The sequence below is a fragment of the Peromyscus californicus genome, unplaced genomic scaffold, assembly GCF_007827085.1.
Source record: "Peromyscus californicus insignis strain IS unplaced genomic scaffold, ASM782708v3 Scaffold_4__1_contigs__length_199733344, whole genome shotgun sequence".
Lineage (NCBI taxonomy): Eukaryota > Metazoa > Chordata > Mammalia > Rodentia > Cricetidae > Peromyscus > Peromyscus californicus.
The window spans coordinates 98,666,313-98,682,355 of NW_026294562.1; the positions used below are offsets into that span (position 1 = coordinate 98,666,313).

At 44.7% G+C, this 16,043-nt stretch overlaps 2 protein-coding genes across 2 annotated transcripts; both read left to right on the forward strand.

The window, feature by feature from the left end:
* Nucleotides 1–1,817: 1,817 nt before the first annotated feature.
* Nucleotides 1,818–3,650, forward strand: Ubqlnl (ubiquilin like). Its single transcript, XM_052760168.1, is given in 1 exon segment — nt 1,818–3,650. A coding segment is annotated over 1 exon segment (1,833 nt).
* Nucleotides 3,651–8,739: 5,089 nt separating this feature from the next.
* On the forward strand, nt 8,740–10,767 carry Ubqln3 (ubiquilin 3). The gene has a single exon (XM_052714221.1). It carries the CDS (start codon nt 8,740–8,742, stop codon nt 10,765–10,767), a length of 2,028 nt encoding a protein of 675 aa, XP_052570181.1.
* The last annotated feature ends 5,276 nt before the right edge of the window (nt 10,768–16,043 follow it).

The following is a 16,043-nucleotide window of genomic DNA, read 5'->3' on the forward strand; positions in this document are numbered from 1 at the left end:
ATGAGTGTGGGTAAGGCGGACCTGAGGGTGTGAGAGCAGGGGAATTGGCTCTGCTCCTTGCTGTCTGCTACATTGGGCAAGTGAGCCGGGGCAGTGCTGGAGAGCTTGCCTGGGTTGTGACAATGAGGGAAAGCTGGTGGTCTGGCCAGCCCACCTAACACCCAGGCCCAGAACCAGGACTATGAGTTAGCCCCACCCCACCACCCACCTCACCTATGAACTGCTGGAGTATGTGAAGGGGCTGGACCTGCAGATCTAAAGCTATGGGAGGTCATGACACAAGGCAACAATAGGATCTCCAAGAGGGGTCCCAGTGAGGGTCCAGTATCGAGGGTATAACAGAAGCTAGAGGCCTTGAACCAGATAGAACACTTACAGGTAAAGATATATGGACTGAAGGGTATACTGTGTGACTCACTGGGCCATACTACAGCTTTCATGCTGAGATTTAAAAATTTTTTTCTTTTTTACTTAAAATTTTGGGTTTTTTTTTTGTGGGGAGGTTGCAAGGACAGAAGGCAGAAGGGAGGGGACAGGGAGATGAGTAGGATCAGGATGCATGATGGGAAATCCACAAGGAATCAATAAAAAGTAAAAAAAATATTATTTTATTAAATTAATTTAGTTTTTTTTTTTTTTTTTTTTTTTTTTTTTGGTTTTTCGAGACAGGGTTTCTCTGTGTAGCTTTGCGCCTTTTCCTGGAACTCACTTGGTAGCCCAGGCTGGCCTCGAACTCACAGAGATCCACCTGGCTCTGCCTCCCGAGTGCTGGGATTAAAGGCGTGCGCCACCACCGCCCGGCTTTAATTTAGTTTTTGAGACAAAGTCTTACTATGTAGCCCTGGCTGGACTCACTATGTAGACCAGGTTCACCATAGAGATCTACCTGCCTCTGCTTTCAGAGCTGCTGGGATTAAAGGCATGTCTCATAACTTCTAATCTCCATTTTTCTTAACATTCACTTTGTCCAAATCATCAGCAAAGTTAATACACCCTTCCTGTGATGCAGACTCCATTCTTACTCTCTGGAATGAGCTTTTTTTCCCCCCCTTTTTTTCCTTTTTGTGTTTTTTTTTTGAGACAGGGTTTCTCTGTATAATAGTCCTGGCTGTCCTGGAACTTGCTTTGTAGACCAGGCTCGCCTCAAACTCACTGAGATCCTCCTACTTCTGCCTCCCAAGTGCTGGAATTAAAGGAATGTGCCATCATTGCCTGACTCGAATTTTATTTTTTTAAATGGTTTCAGCAGATCCAACACTTTATACAATAAGCCTAATCATTCCAAAGAGGGACCTACACATAGCTCTAAAAAACACATATTCCATATCTGTTCAATTACTACTACTACCACTATTATTATTTACTAGGAAATTTTATCTCTAGTTTTGAAAAACTGCCCTAATTTGTTTTACTACAGAGAGAGACACCCCCCACTCTCCCAAATTTATATATCCCCATTTCCTCATGACATATTGTGAGGCTTAAGTTGACATCACAATATTTCTTTTTTGAACAGGTCATGCCCTTGGGGATGAGGAAGCTGTGAGGGGCCACCACCACTTAGTCCACTCTGTGCCAAGTATGAGTAAGTAGCCACGCCAGGCCTCAGCTGGGCCACATCTGGAGAACTGGGGTGAGGGCACAACATCGAATAATACCGGATTTAGCCCATTCATCCTTTTTTTGGGGCATCAAGAAAAACTAACCTATGATCTCAGAACATAACACCTGCAACAAAGGCCAGCAGGACCGTTTGCCTGCCCTCACCTCTCTGCCCTGGCGTCTGCCTGCTCCCAATCTGCTACCCACTAAGGTCTATGCCGCATATCATCCCTTGAACACCTAGGATGCCCCAGAGCAGACGTCCTGCAGGTACGCCTGCAGATGGGAATATCTCTCCAAGTGTTATTCAAGTGACTGTGAAGACACCAGGCCACCAGAACAGCTTTACAGTAGCTGGTGACACCTCAGTGAGGCAATTCAAGGAGAAGCTATCTGCTCACTTCAAATGCCAAATGGACCAACTGGTACTGGTTTTCATGGGCCGCCTTCTCAAAGACCATGACATACTGAGCCAGAGGGGCATCACCGATGGCCATACCATCCACGTGGTCATCAAGTCCGAGCATGGCTCCAGATTCCTGCCTCATTCTTTCCGGAACCTGTTAACCAACAATCCCTGCCATCAAGATGGAAGCACCAAAGAAAACAGCAGTAGGGTGTGCCAATCTGCAGGCACAGGTCAAACCAAAGTGGAATCATCCCTCCTCACGGAGTCTGATGCACCTAAGGTGGGTACTCAAAACCCAGAAGAGGATAGTTCAGAGCATATTATACAGATGCTGGAGAATCTTTGTGTTCAGAGAATGTTGTCCAGTGTAGCTTTGATGCATCAGCTGATCTCAGAACATCCAGATGCACAAGATGTGATACAGCAGAACTCAGAAGTCTCCCATCTCCTTGACAATTCCGAAATCCTATGCCAGACTCTGGAGCTGGCCAGGCACCTTGCCATTATCCAAGAGATCATGCAGATTTATCAGCCAGCACAGAACCTTGAGCACCCACCCAACCCACAGCCATACTTGGGCTTTGAGACAATTCCAAATGGGAACAATGCCCTGGGCCAGAGCTATGATTTCAATGGTCAAATGCTCAATGGCATGCAACATCTTTTAGGGGGCAACTCTTTTACAGCCCTTCTGGCTGGACAAGTACCAGAACAAGTCCAGACTTCTTCTCTATCCCCACTGCCATCTGAGGAACAATGGGACCAACCCCCTACTGCCCAAGTCACTTATGCTAATTCTTGTGGATTATCATCAATCACCCCAACAAATGCTACTCTAAACAATTCCAACCATGCTTCCAAGGAAAATCCAGCCACAGTCACCACCAAGGGCCAAAGCCATGTCTGTGCTGTTGAGCAGACAGCTGGGATTTCAGCCTTACCCAGCACAGCAGTCACTCAGGAGCTTCAGGAAGATGATAAGGATACTACCATCCCTCTAGGTAGCTCTGACCAGTGGTTAGAGGGAGATCTCCAGCAGTCAGATGAGCAGACCAGCTCTCAGATCACAGGAGGAATGATCCAATTGCTTAGAAACTACCCACACATGGCAGCTCAGATGCTGCTGCTTATGAATATGCCCCATCAGAATGAACAGTGGAGCCCACAATCTCCTCCATCCTTGCAGTCATCACAACTTTCTGACTTGCTTTTAGCCCTAGCCAACCCCAAAGCATCACAGGCAATATTGCAAATTGAGCATGGTCTGCAGCTGTTGGCTACAGAGGCTCCTATTCTTTTGCCATGCATTGAACCTTACCTATGGGGTCTAGGTTGGCTTTTTCCTTCCAGTTGTAGCAACCCTGATACAGTGCCCTGGACCCCGAATGTGCCAGACATGGCTGAGCCTCAGTGGCCCGAATGCTGCCCCAAATCTGGAACAGCCCAGGAGAGATTACAGCCCCTATCTGAAGACCCTTCCTGTTCCCTTCCAGCCCCTGAGGTTCGTTTCAGCAAACAGATGGAACAGCTCCAGGCCATGGGATTTGTGAATTACACTGCTAATCTGCAAGCACTCATTGCTACTGATGGTGACACAAATGCTGCTATTCACAAGCTCAAGAGATCTCAGGGAATGTAGCCATCGTGTCTCCCCATTTGCTTTCTACCTGCATGTTGACCCATCTGACCACCTCACCTGCCTTTCCTGATGCTTCCAACTGGGAGAAGTCCTGGAACAGGAAAAATCAATCAATGCTTGCTCAACTGGATACTAGATCACTGGTCATGGCTGGAAAATCTGTCAATAAAGGGCTACACCTACTTCATCTGAGGCTTGCCTTGCTTTTTTTTTTTTTTTTTTTTTTTGAGATATGTAGACCAAGCTGGCCTTCAGCTTGGTGCACTACCCTCCCCAGGAAATCAACAAAATGTGTTTGATGTCTTTGTTTTACCTACAGATACACAAACACATACATTATGTGCTTGTTTTGATAGATAATCACAGTTGCTTATATAGTTTTCTAGTGTCAGAGAACAAACGTATGTAACCTAGGATGTGTATACACAGGTAGATATACACAAATACCTAGTGGTACAAGAGTAGACCATATGTTGTGAAAGAGACTTGTGAAATAAAGAGAAACATCACATAGGCCCAGATACTTAGTCATAAAGATTGATATTTAGGCATGGTTCTTAAAACTGAATTGAACTTGAAGAAGAGGAATGATAGATCCTGATAGATACAGGTAGGAGGAATTCACATATAAATGAGATATTGGTATTTATAATTGGGGTATCTTACTGATTGTTATTTCTATGATAACAAGATGTAGACTGTGAATTGTCTTCCATTATCAATCAGAGAGGTACAGCTCCTGGCCACCTTCACTGCAGAGTGCCATCACGCCCAACCAGCACTCCATGGACATTGCCCCTGCATGATGCACTTCATCAAGTCCTACCTTCTCCTCTTGCCTTGATGAAAGTATCCCTGTCTGGCAGGATACACAGCCAATTATGGTTCAATTATTAAGCAATACACTCTTGCTATAATGTAATAAGTTGGCATGGTTTCAGGCATTAACTAAGTAGACAAAACAAAGATTCTTTCTGTTGTTTTGTTTTTTTGTTTTGGAGACAGACTCTCTTGTATCCCAAAGCTGGCCTAGAGTTTATCATCATCAGCAAGTGTTAAAGAGGGCAAGACCACAAAGTTCCAGTTCTTCTAGTTTGCCTCTTTCCAGACTCTACTTCATCACTACAACCTATTGAAAACATACTCAAGGAACAAACTATAGCTACATCCTATTTGTCTCACTTTACATAAACAGCCCAAGATAGATAGATAGATGATAGGTAGAATTAATAGTTGATTGATAGATAGATAGATAGATAGATAGATAGATAGATGATAGATAGAAATGAGCTTTTCTATGTAGCTCAGGCTAGCCTAGAACTTGTGATCCTCTGGCTTCTGCCTCCCCAAGTGCTGGAATGATAGTTACATATCATCCCTGCTGGGTATGATATAATCTTCCTGTTTTTTTCCATCCCATTATGTTCTGAAATCCTGAACTGATCTCTGTTTACACTCATTGTCCTAAAAATTGTCACCATTTTCCCAAACATCTTCATCTTATAATTTAGGCCAGAACAAAACTCTCCTACATACAACCTTCTTTCAAGGATTCCCTTAGTGGTTTTCTGTAATGGAAGTTGTCCACTGAAGTCCTGCTTCCCCACCACAGTAGCTGCTGCTTTTACTATCCATGTTCTCAGAAGTGGGTGTCATTCTTGCACCTTCTGGATGCTTCTTGACCCAGATTCTCTAGTTTCAAGATGGCTTTTGGATTTGTCAATGAAACAATTCTCTAGTGAATTCATCATAGTTATACCTAACTTTGCTCAATCGGTGCAGTCAAGGAAAGCACACAGTCATGTTTGTTGGTCTTATTTATATATATTAATCAAGGCCTCAGTTAATCTACTCAGTTATCCTAACCACACATTACAGGCAATGATTCTCACTAGAATCCAGAATCACATAGGGGCAAGGTTTTTTTTTTTTTTTTTTTTTTTTTTTTTTTTTTTTTTGTGGAGGAAAGGGTTTGTTACTTCCACATCACAGGTCATCATCAAAGGAAGTCAAGTCAGGAACTTAAACAGGGCAGGAACATGGAGGCAAGAGCTGATGCAGAAGCTGTGGAGAGGAGCTGCTTTTTTTTTTTTTGATTGTTGCTATATTTCGTTTGTGTTTTCTTTTTTTTTTCATTTTTCTTTATTAAGAAGTATTCTACTCACTCTACATCCCACCCACAGATCCCCCCTCCTCCCTCCTCCCTCCTTCCACCCTCCAGCCCTCCCTCCCTGGCCACCCCACATCCCCTAAATCAAGGTCTCCCATGGGGAGTCAGCAGAGCCCAGCACACTGAACCTAGGCAGGTCCAAGTCCCTCCCACTACACCAAGGCTGCGCAAGGCATCACACCACAGTCATCAGCTCCCAAAAACTTGGGGCAAGTGTTTTAAAGCATAGTTTTCTAACTATATTCCAAGGGTTTTGATTCCACATCTCTAGAGTGGGGCTCAGACTTCTTTTTTAACAAATTTCTCAGGGGCTATGGATGCTACTGATCTCATCAGATCAACAGACCTGGTCATTTCTTATCCTTTGTGATGAATATGTCATACTTTTCCTGATTTTTGGAAAATTTTAATTTATCATCTTTTTTTTAGTCCTAGTGTTAAAGGGTGTTTTACCTTTTTTAACCAAAAGACAGACAAAATCCAAAGAGGCATTCATGAGCATTTGCTGCCAAATGACAATCAACACCTCATCGTGCAGACTCAGCTCTCCAGTCTGGTATGAAGAGCAAGCAGTCCAAATCCACGAGTCAAGCCATCTGTTTGGGCACTTGCTCCTGACGCAGGCCTGGGATTCCCTTTTCCACTCTTGCACCTGTTTCCTCCTCCTCCTCACTGGAATGTTTTCATCACAATAAGACTATCGAGGCTCGTCTTCAGGAAACCAAGCACAGGAGTGCTGAAAAGCCTTTCAGCACCACAACCCCTCTCTCTCACTTGTTCTACTCTCATTTGATGACTTGCTTTCTGACTCCTTTGTTCTTAAACACCCTCAAAACAGGATTCCTGTTCCCCAACCACTGTCCCACAGCTGGTTTTCTGCCCCCACTTTTCCCCCCAGGGTACTCTTGAGCAGGGAGAAGTGAGAAATATTTAGATAGAAATATAGAGGAGAGAGACAGGAGACAGGAGACAGATAGAAACACAGGAGAGCCTCAGGAGGGTCTGGGTCAATACCCACCAGCCCCTTCTGTCTCTGCTAAAGGGCTTTTAAAGGAATGCCAAAGGGTGGAGCAAAAGACCTCACCCCAGCACAACCAAGTGAAGAACATTCCAAACACCTGGTAACCACACATGCCGTCAACCCATCCCCTAATGCAGCCCTGGTGTGTATGTGTAAAGCAAGCTCAGATCTCACTAGGAAACCTCTGTGGGCTCCCACAGTCTTCTGCCTTCTTCTTATGAAATTCAGCAGTCAACCTGAGTTCTCAGCCACAAACAGACTGTATCAACACTTCTAAGGCTCAGGGAACACCATGGAAGAGTGGTGAAGAGAATATGAGAGTCAGAGGATGGGGAGGTGTGCTGTGAAATGCTGTCTCTGGACATGCCATGGACATTGCATTCATAACTCACTGCAGCTACAGTTACCTACACAAGAGCTACCTACACAAGAGCTGTGCGAGCTCAAGCCAAGAGGATCAGTTCCAGTACCAGCAGGCTGCCCTAACTGGACTTACTGGGTTCCAGGAAACAAAAACAACAAAAAGAGAGAACAAAAGGGTGGAAGGGGGATGTGTTGAGAGTCGTCCAAGGGGAATGGGTGGGGGGATTATGGGTAGATATGATCAATGTATACATTGTTATTGTCTTTGAAATTGTCGAAGAATAAATAAAAGATAACTCTGTAGTCAATCCTTAGTGCTTTGGACCTATCAGCCTAACTCGAAACAGTTGGTTACTCTCACTTTTGCAGTGTTATTTAATCACCCATCGTCTGCCTTGTTTTGTCTGTCCCTCCTGCTCTGTATTATAATATTCCAGATTTTTAACTGTTGTATGAGTTGGTATTTTTTATGTCTATCCCTTTTTATATACTAATTCGTGTACAATCGGAATTTTTCGTATTTTTTCATCTTACTATGTTTTTTATATATTGAATAGTCTTTATTTCAAGTCAGCCCATATTTCAACTAATCTAAATACTGATGCAGTCTAGACTTTCAATATTTAACTGCTTTGCCACATTTCTATATATTTGATAAAAGTAGTATTTCAAATATTTATTATTATATACATCTGAATTGCATATAATTTTCCTCATGTACTGTCTTTATATGACCATTCCTCTGTACAAAAAAATTATAGAATTACAAAACTTTCAGTCATTTTTGACCCCTCTCTCACACTCTATACTATTTCTATCAACAAATAAACATTTTAAAATATGTAAATATATATATATATTCTGGTTAATATTGAATATAGAGAAAAAGGAACTGAAGATTCCAGAAAAATCTTCAAGTATGGGCAACTGAATTCGGTTCTTAATAGAGACACTACATGTCCCTAAGGAACTTTTTGTAGAGGCCCCAACTCCACTTTGAGTCTCCATTTACCATGTATAGTGTTGTATGGAAGAGCACTGTTGACCTGAAAAGGAATTGTCAGCCCAGGGTCCTCATTATTAATGAGTAATTGAGATAAAGGTAACAGAAGTTAAGTGGGGAGGTTGGGGTCTCCAGTATCCATGGTATGAGGCTATGATGTCAGTGCTGAGGTCACAGAGGTGATCTGATAGAATGGGTTCCAGCCCAGAAGGCCTCCAGGGTGGCTGTGCAGCAAGATGAGGGCGGTTTGGAGCCCTGCCTAAGAGGAAGGACGGGGCCACAGCAGATTGGTGTGTATCCCCCAGACCAGGTCCCTTTACTGCCCTCCATCCCTTTATTCATCATCTGAAGACCATTTCCCTGGGCCCTGAGTGTTTTTCCCAACTGACACATCTTAATTCCATAATTTGCCCAAAGCACCCCTCTCCAAGTGACCTCATGGTCCTTTTCATATGGACACTACACCTTCCCCTGCCTCAAGACCCTAGGCCCTCTTTATATTCTTTTTTCACTTTCATTACTATTTGAAAAGATGATCTCTGTCTCCCCTCATTCCCTCAGCTGTGTCCCCACAGACCTGGGCCTCCTGCTGCCTACCATGGCTAAAAGTGGAGAGGCTCTACCACAGGGCATCCCAGCGCCAGCCCAGGATTCCCACCTCATCAGGGTGACAGTGAAGACACCCAAGGACAAGGAGGATTTCTCAGTTGTAGACACGTGCACCATCCGGCAGCTGAAGGAAGAGATATCACACCGCTTTAAGGCACATCCAAATCAGCTGGTCCTGATCTTTGCGGGAAAAATCCTCAAGGACCCTGACTCACTGGCACAGTGTGGAGTACGAGATGGCCTCACAGTTCACTTGGTCATCAAGATGCAGCGCCGGACCACAGGCACTGAGTGCCCAGCTCCACCAGTCTCTACTCCAGGCCCAAATCCTGGAGTACTCCCTCAGTCAAGTTCTGTTTACCCTGTGGATGGGTCTCCTTTCAACTTAGGTGTCCTCACAGGCTTCAGTGGGTTGGGTCTGACCTCAGGGAACTTCTCTGACCAGCCAGGCTCACTAATGTGGCAGCACATCTCAGTGTCTGAACTTGTGGCTCAGCTTGTTGATGACCCCTTCATCCAGGGTTTGCTGTCCAACACAGGCCTAGTGCGCCAGCTGGTTCTTGACAATCCTCATATGCAGCAGCTGATCCAGCAGAACCCCGAGATTGGTCATATTCTTAACAACCCTGAGATCATGCGGCAGACGATGGAGTTCCTACGTAATCCTTCCATGATGCAGGAGATGATGCGTAGCCAGGACCGTGCACTCAGTAACCTGGAGAGCATCCCTGGTGGCTACAATGTGCTCCGTACTATGTACACAGATATTATGGATCCCATGCTTAATGCAGTACAGGAACAGTTTGGTGGCAATCCTTTTGCTACTACTACTGCTAGTACCACCACCACCACCAGCCAACCATCAAGGACAGAGAATTGTGACCCTCTTCCCAACCCATGGACTTCCACATATGGGGTCTCAGGTGACAGACAAAGAAGACAACCTGGGGACCAGGATGCATCCGAGAGTAGAAATAGGCTTCCAAGCTTTCTAGGTAACATAGGACTCTTTGATTATCTCCAGCAGTTACAGGAGACCTCTCAGTCCCTGGGACCCTTTCTGCAGGGTACTGTGTCCACTCCGAGCCCAAGCCAGGAAGCACCACTATCAGGAAACAGAGTTCCTCCAACTTTACCCTCATCCCCAAAACCTGGGTCAGGTCAGCCTCTCCCCAAAGAGTCAGTAGCAATCAAGGGAAAGTCCTCCTGCCCAGCTTTCTTGAGACAGTCATCGGAGAACAGTACTGGACAAGGTAGAAGCCTACATGATGCAGGGAAGGGATCTACTGGCCCGAGCACTAGCCTGCCCAATCTTAACTCTCAGATAAGGGATTCTGCCAACAGGTCGCCGTTTGTTCCTACACTATCTTCCCTTGTGGCAGTCACTGCTGGAGTTCCAGAATCTCCTTGGTTGCCTCCAACAGGTTATCCAAGACCTCTGAGGCCAGCTGGCACAAATCAAGTCCCTCTAACACAGAATGAGATACACCAACAGCTACCACTACTGTTGCACCTTCAGGCAGCTATGGCAAATCCCCGCGTCATGCAAGCCTTGCTGCAGATTGAGCAGGGTCTGCAGATTCTGGCTACTGAAGCACCTCGTCTCCTACTTTGGTTCATGCCCTGCCTAACAGGGTTGAGTGGAGTGTCAGGAGGTACAGAATCTAGAGAAGGTGCTGTCATATCTGAGGATCCCCACACAGCCCCAGCTCCTCAGGTTTCCCAAGCACAGGGTTTTGCAGAGCTAGGCTTCCATTCCACTCCCTTCCTCCAGGTGTTGCAAGCCTTAGCTACTACCAATCCTCAACAGCTACAACTGGAGGCTCACTTCCGGGTGCAACTGGAGCAACTACGGGCTATGGGCTTTCTGAATCTTGAAGCCAATCTCCAGGCCCTCATTGCTACAGGGGGTGATGTAGATGCTGCTGTGGAAAAGCTGAGGAAGTCTTAGGAACTCTAGTTATTTGGACCTTGTCTTTTCCTTTGTGCCTTTCCCCCATGCCTTATTACCGTAGTTCTCCTATCCTTGAATACAGCTGCACTATAAACCAAATTACTATGATGTTCTTTACTGTGGAGACAATGTTCTGGAGTCAATGAAGAAGACAAAAAAAACCAGAAATAGGAAATAGGGTGAGGATGCTGTGTGACCCAGCTGTGCCTGTCACTCTCCTACCTGGGGCCCTCGACTGAGCTCTGTGTATACCTATCTCGAGATGCAATTACATCCAATCTCTAGTGCCAGCTATTGCCTGAGTCTGATTCTTGTGGGCTCTGAGAAAAGGGAGAAAACGTGGGGGAAAACAGGCAGTAAGGGCTGTTTCTCTGGAGGGCTTAGGAAGCTAAAAGGTTGGAAGCTAGAGGAGCCAAAAGCTTGGGAATGGGAAGGAACGTTGCTGCCACCCTTTAAAGTGGGAAGCCCATGGATTTCCTGGTGTCCTGGAAGTTTTCCAGATCGTGTGTACTATAGGAGCTCCTACCACATCTTCTGCTTTATGGTATGCCTTATTATTTGCCTGGCTCCAGAAAAGGCACAATTTCTTAATTTATTGTCCCTAAAGACTATCTCACAGACTTGACATTAATCTCTTGAGTGGGTAAGAGCTAGAGAAGCGAGGATTCAGGCTCAATTATAATGATAGATTCTGCAATTTCACACAGTTTATGTTATTCCTTATAGCCAGATTCGGAGTTGATTACCATTTCTTCCTCTTTCTCTTCTCCTCCTCCTTCTCTTTGCCCTCCTACTTCTTTTCTTTTTGAAGATCTATTTATTATGTTTTATGTGAACATATGTGTACAATGTGTGTCCTTGTTCTTGTAGAGGCCAAAAGAAGGCATCAGACCCATGCAACTGGATTTAGAGGTAGTTGGGAACTACCTGATGTGGGTTCTGGGAACTGAACCCAGATCCTCTGCAAGAGCAGTAAGCACTCTCAGGAGTGCTGTCAGGAGAGTTGAATTCTTACATTTTCTAGCTCAAATATGAAGTGGCTGCCCTACACTTAGTATCTAGGTATTAGGAATTCAATATGAGTAAAATAGATACAACACTTCCCTCATTGGTTTATGGTATACAGGCAGCAATTGTTCAAACAAAATGTATTTTATTTGTGGTTATAATCTATAAGTTTGGAAGAAAATGAGTCTGAGGAGATGGGGCAGTTGTGTAAGAGCACCTACAGTCAAATGTGAGGACCCAACTTCCAATTCTCAGAGGCCATGCAAAAGCTGGCTTTGTAGCCTGAATGTCTGTTATCTCAGTGCTCCTGCAGGAAGCTGTGAAGGAGAGACAGGAGACTCTTCAGATGCTCATGGCCTGCTAGCCTGGTGTACAGAGTGGAAAACAGCAACAGAGACCCCATCTGAAATAAGGTGGTAGATGGGAAGTGGTACTGCAGGTTGTCCTCTGGTCTTCACACGAGTGAATGCACACACACACACACACACACACACACACACACACACACACACACACACATACACCACACACCACACCTCCCCCCCCACACCACACATACCACACACAGACACACACATCACACACACCCCCACACCACCCCCCCCACACCACACACATACCACACACCACACACACACACACACACACACACACACACCACACACACCACACACACACACCACACACACCACACACCACACACACACACACACAAACACACACCCACACCCACCACACACACACCACACACACACCACACACCACACACCACACCCACACACCACCCCCACACCACCCCCACACCACACACACACCACACCCACACCACACACCACACCCACACCACACCCACACCACACCCACACCCACCACACACACACACACACACACACACACCACACACACACACACCACACCCCCCCACATACACCACACACATACACACAAACACACCCCCCCCACACACCACACACATACCACACAACCCCCACACACAAACACCACAAAACACCATACACACACACACACAAACACCACACACACACACACACCCCACACACGCAAACACCATACACAAACACCACACACATACACACAAACACCATACACACACAAACACCACACACACAAACACCACACACACACACACACAAACACCACACAAAAATACATGTTGCACACACAAAAGAAAACAGGTGAAAAATCTCTGAAATAGTATGAGCAAGCTTACTGTGGGGAGAATGGAAGCCAGCCAGGGATGAAAGTTGAAAAGTATTCAGAGTGAAGCAGATAAAGCTTTGAAAAGGGAGGAGGGCTGTCCCCTGCAGAAGGAATATTATGTACAACCATTGTAGTAAGGACTTAGGACACAGAATCAGACAAGAGGATTGTGCCCGTTACCTGTGTATTTCTAGGGTAAACGTTACAATCCGTAAGTGAATCAAGTGAGCCATGATTTTCGGTACCTATACACAGGAATGTGTGAATGAATATATAATGGAAGAAAGGCACAAATATGTATCCCAGTGCATTTCCACATGAGCATACCCTGTGCACAGATGCAATGTGTATATACTAAATACGGCCCTTGAAGTCAAAGTTTTCACAGAGTAGCAATACAAACAAAAACACTCATGCCTTAGTGCAGCCAGAGAAGAGGTCTGCAATTGATTATATCTCTGTGGGAAAACTGCCTGTGGTATGTATTTAAATGTAAGAGACTCTGTGCAGCATCCTTTTGAATCTGGTCTTCCTTTCCCCTTCCTTTCCATAACCATCCAAATCTCAGAGTAGTTACATTAGCTACTAGCTTGTGACATAAAGACGAGACCAACTTTTAGGAACAACTTTTCCTGGAGACTTAGATTTCAATCTCAGTGGGGCATACAGCTGTTAGGCGCCCAATTTTTCCTGTCTGTTTCTTACTATTGAGAGAAATCTTGTCCAAACAAAAAGAACGTTTCTTGTTGCAGCACTAAGGACATCAAGAGGCAAGCTTAGCTCTACCATGTCCTGCAACTCAGAAGGGGCATGCTGCAGGTTGTGTCTAACTGCAGAAGATGTAAGATACAAAACATATTTCCCATCTTTGGAAGGCCAAAAGGAAAAGAATCTTCATACAAGAAATTTTTTAGGGTTGGAGAGATGGCTCAGTGGTTAAGAGGTCATACTGCTTTTGCAGAGGACCCAAGTTTGATTCCCAGAACCATTGCTGGGGGTGGGGTGGCTCATAACCACCTGTAATCCTGTCTCTAGGGGGTTTAATTCCTTTTTCTGGACTCTAGGGGCACCTATCTTTGCATGTGCACAGACCCACACACCTGCACAAAAATAAATATTAATTACTTGCTGTTCGTTTGGGTAAGAGGAATCCTGAAGGCTCCTCAGAAAGGCAAAGAGAAGTTGGGATGAGTTTCGAAGTCTTGTCTAGAAGAGTGTTTAGTGGACTTTCTCTTTCTTTCTCTCTTTCCTTTCTTCCTTCTTCCTTCCTTCCTTTTTTTTTCCAAGACAGAGTTTCTCTGTATAGCCCTGGCTGTCATTGAAGTCACTCTTTAGAACAGGCTGGCCTCAAACTCAGAGACCTGCCTGCTTCCGCCTTCCGAGTGCTGAGACTAAAGGTGTGCATCACCATGCCTGGCTGTGAATTGTTTGCTTGTCATAGCTTCTTCATACAACATTTCTATTTAACATGTATTAACTGTACGTATTAACAGAGTACAGTGAGACAGTTCCAGCCTGAATGGAACACACATGCTTCAAATCTAACCTACTGTTTTCCCTCCTTCCTATACCCTTCCCAATGTGATTTCTACTTTACTTTGAAATTGTCTGGGGATCAAACCCAAGGCTTCACACATGCCAGGCAAGCACTCACTCAAGTGGGTCATGTCCCCAGCTCTCTGATTGACTTAAGCTTCATGAGAGAGAACACAGAGTCCTTGTTTTTCTGTGTTTACATTATTTCAAATAACTGTTCGTTACCACCATGAATCTCATTGCAAATTACATGCACACACGCACACATATGCACACAATGCGCATTTATATTCATATGTATGTAACTGGTAAGAAGAGTCATGAAGTTGAGAGGGGGTGATGGGGGAGAAGGAGGGGTGGAAAAGTTACTGCAGTACTCAAGTAATTCTCAAAAAATTAAGAACTAAAACATTGCCTGTGTTAAAGGACTATTTTAAGAATCAGATCCACAGGGCCTGGCCTAAAGTACACCATCAGTGGCTGACAGCCATCCATAGATTGAATGTAAACAGAGAAGCCCTAACATCTAGCAAAGATGCCATTTATGATGAACTACAGCATATGTTTTTAGAAGGACACAGGTGCAAAGAGAAGTTTCCTAATTTTCTTTTTGAGGTGGGGTCTCACTACATAGGCCAGGCTGGTTTCACACTTGAAGCAGATCCTCCTGCCTCAGCCTCCGAGGGCTGGAAATATTGGTGTTATCCAGCACAGCTGTCTGCATAGAATTGTTTTCTTTTCTCTTTTTAATGTTTATCCTGTTTTTTTTCCCTAAATTTCATGCAAGAACACTGCATTTCCATCATTCCCACCCCACACTCTCCAATTTCACCTATGTCTTCTCCCTCCCTTTCAGCATCATAACTTTATTGTTACAACACACACGTCAGCACAGACACATACACATAATGTATATATAAATACAACCTGCCGAGTCCATTTATTGTGGCCTGCATATGAGTGTTTAGTTAAGCCAGACTAGTTAGGATTGGAGAACTATCAGCGCTTGTCCCTGGAGAAGACAGATTTTCCCTTTCTCCATAGCCATGTTGCTATTTTTGACGTAGGGTTGAGGAAAGCTGGAGCACACAAGGAGGAGAAACCACAATGATAAAATTAGGAAGTGTTCTACTAGAGTCAAGATTTGAAGTTAGACAGTCTACTTCTAGGTTCCATGCTGTTAATCACTGTACCCAGAGGAAATTCACTTCTGCTTTAATCCTTAGTTCCCAACATGTGAACAGAGCACGATCTTTAGTATTTTGTTGGGAGTTTTGAATCTCTGACTCCTGCAAATACGTCCATGGAGTCGAAGAGTCTTATCATTGTTTACCTGTGTGTATGCCCACGTTTGCATCACTGTGCTCTTATTTTACCCATTCATAGTTAATTGTTACAACTCCAGGAAATGATGACAAAAGGCATATGCTCAGACCACCATTCTTCACAAAATGCCATTGGTTTCCATTTGTTCATTTTTCTAAACCCTTTCCAGCAGAACTCAAGTT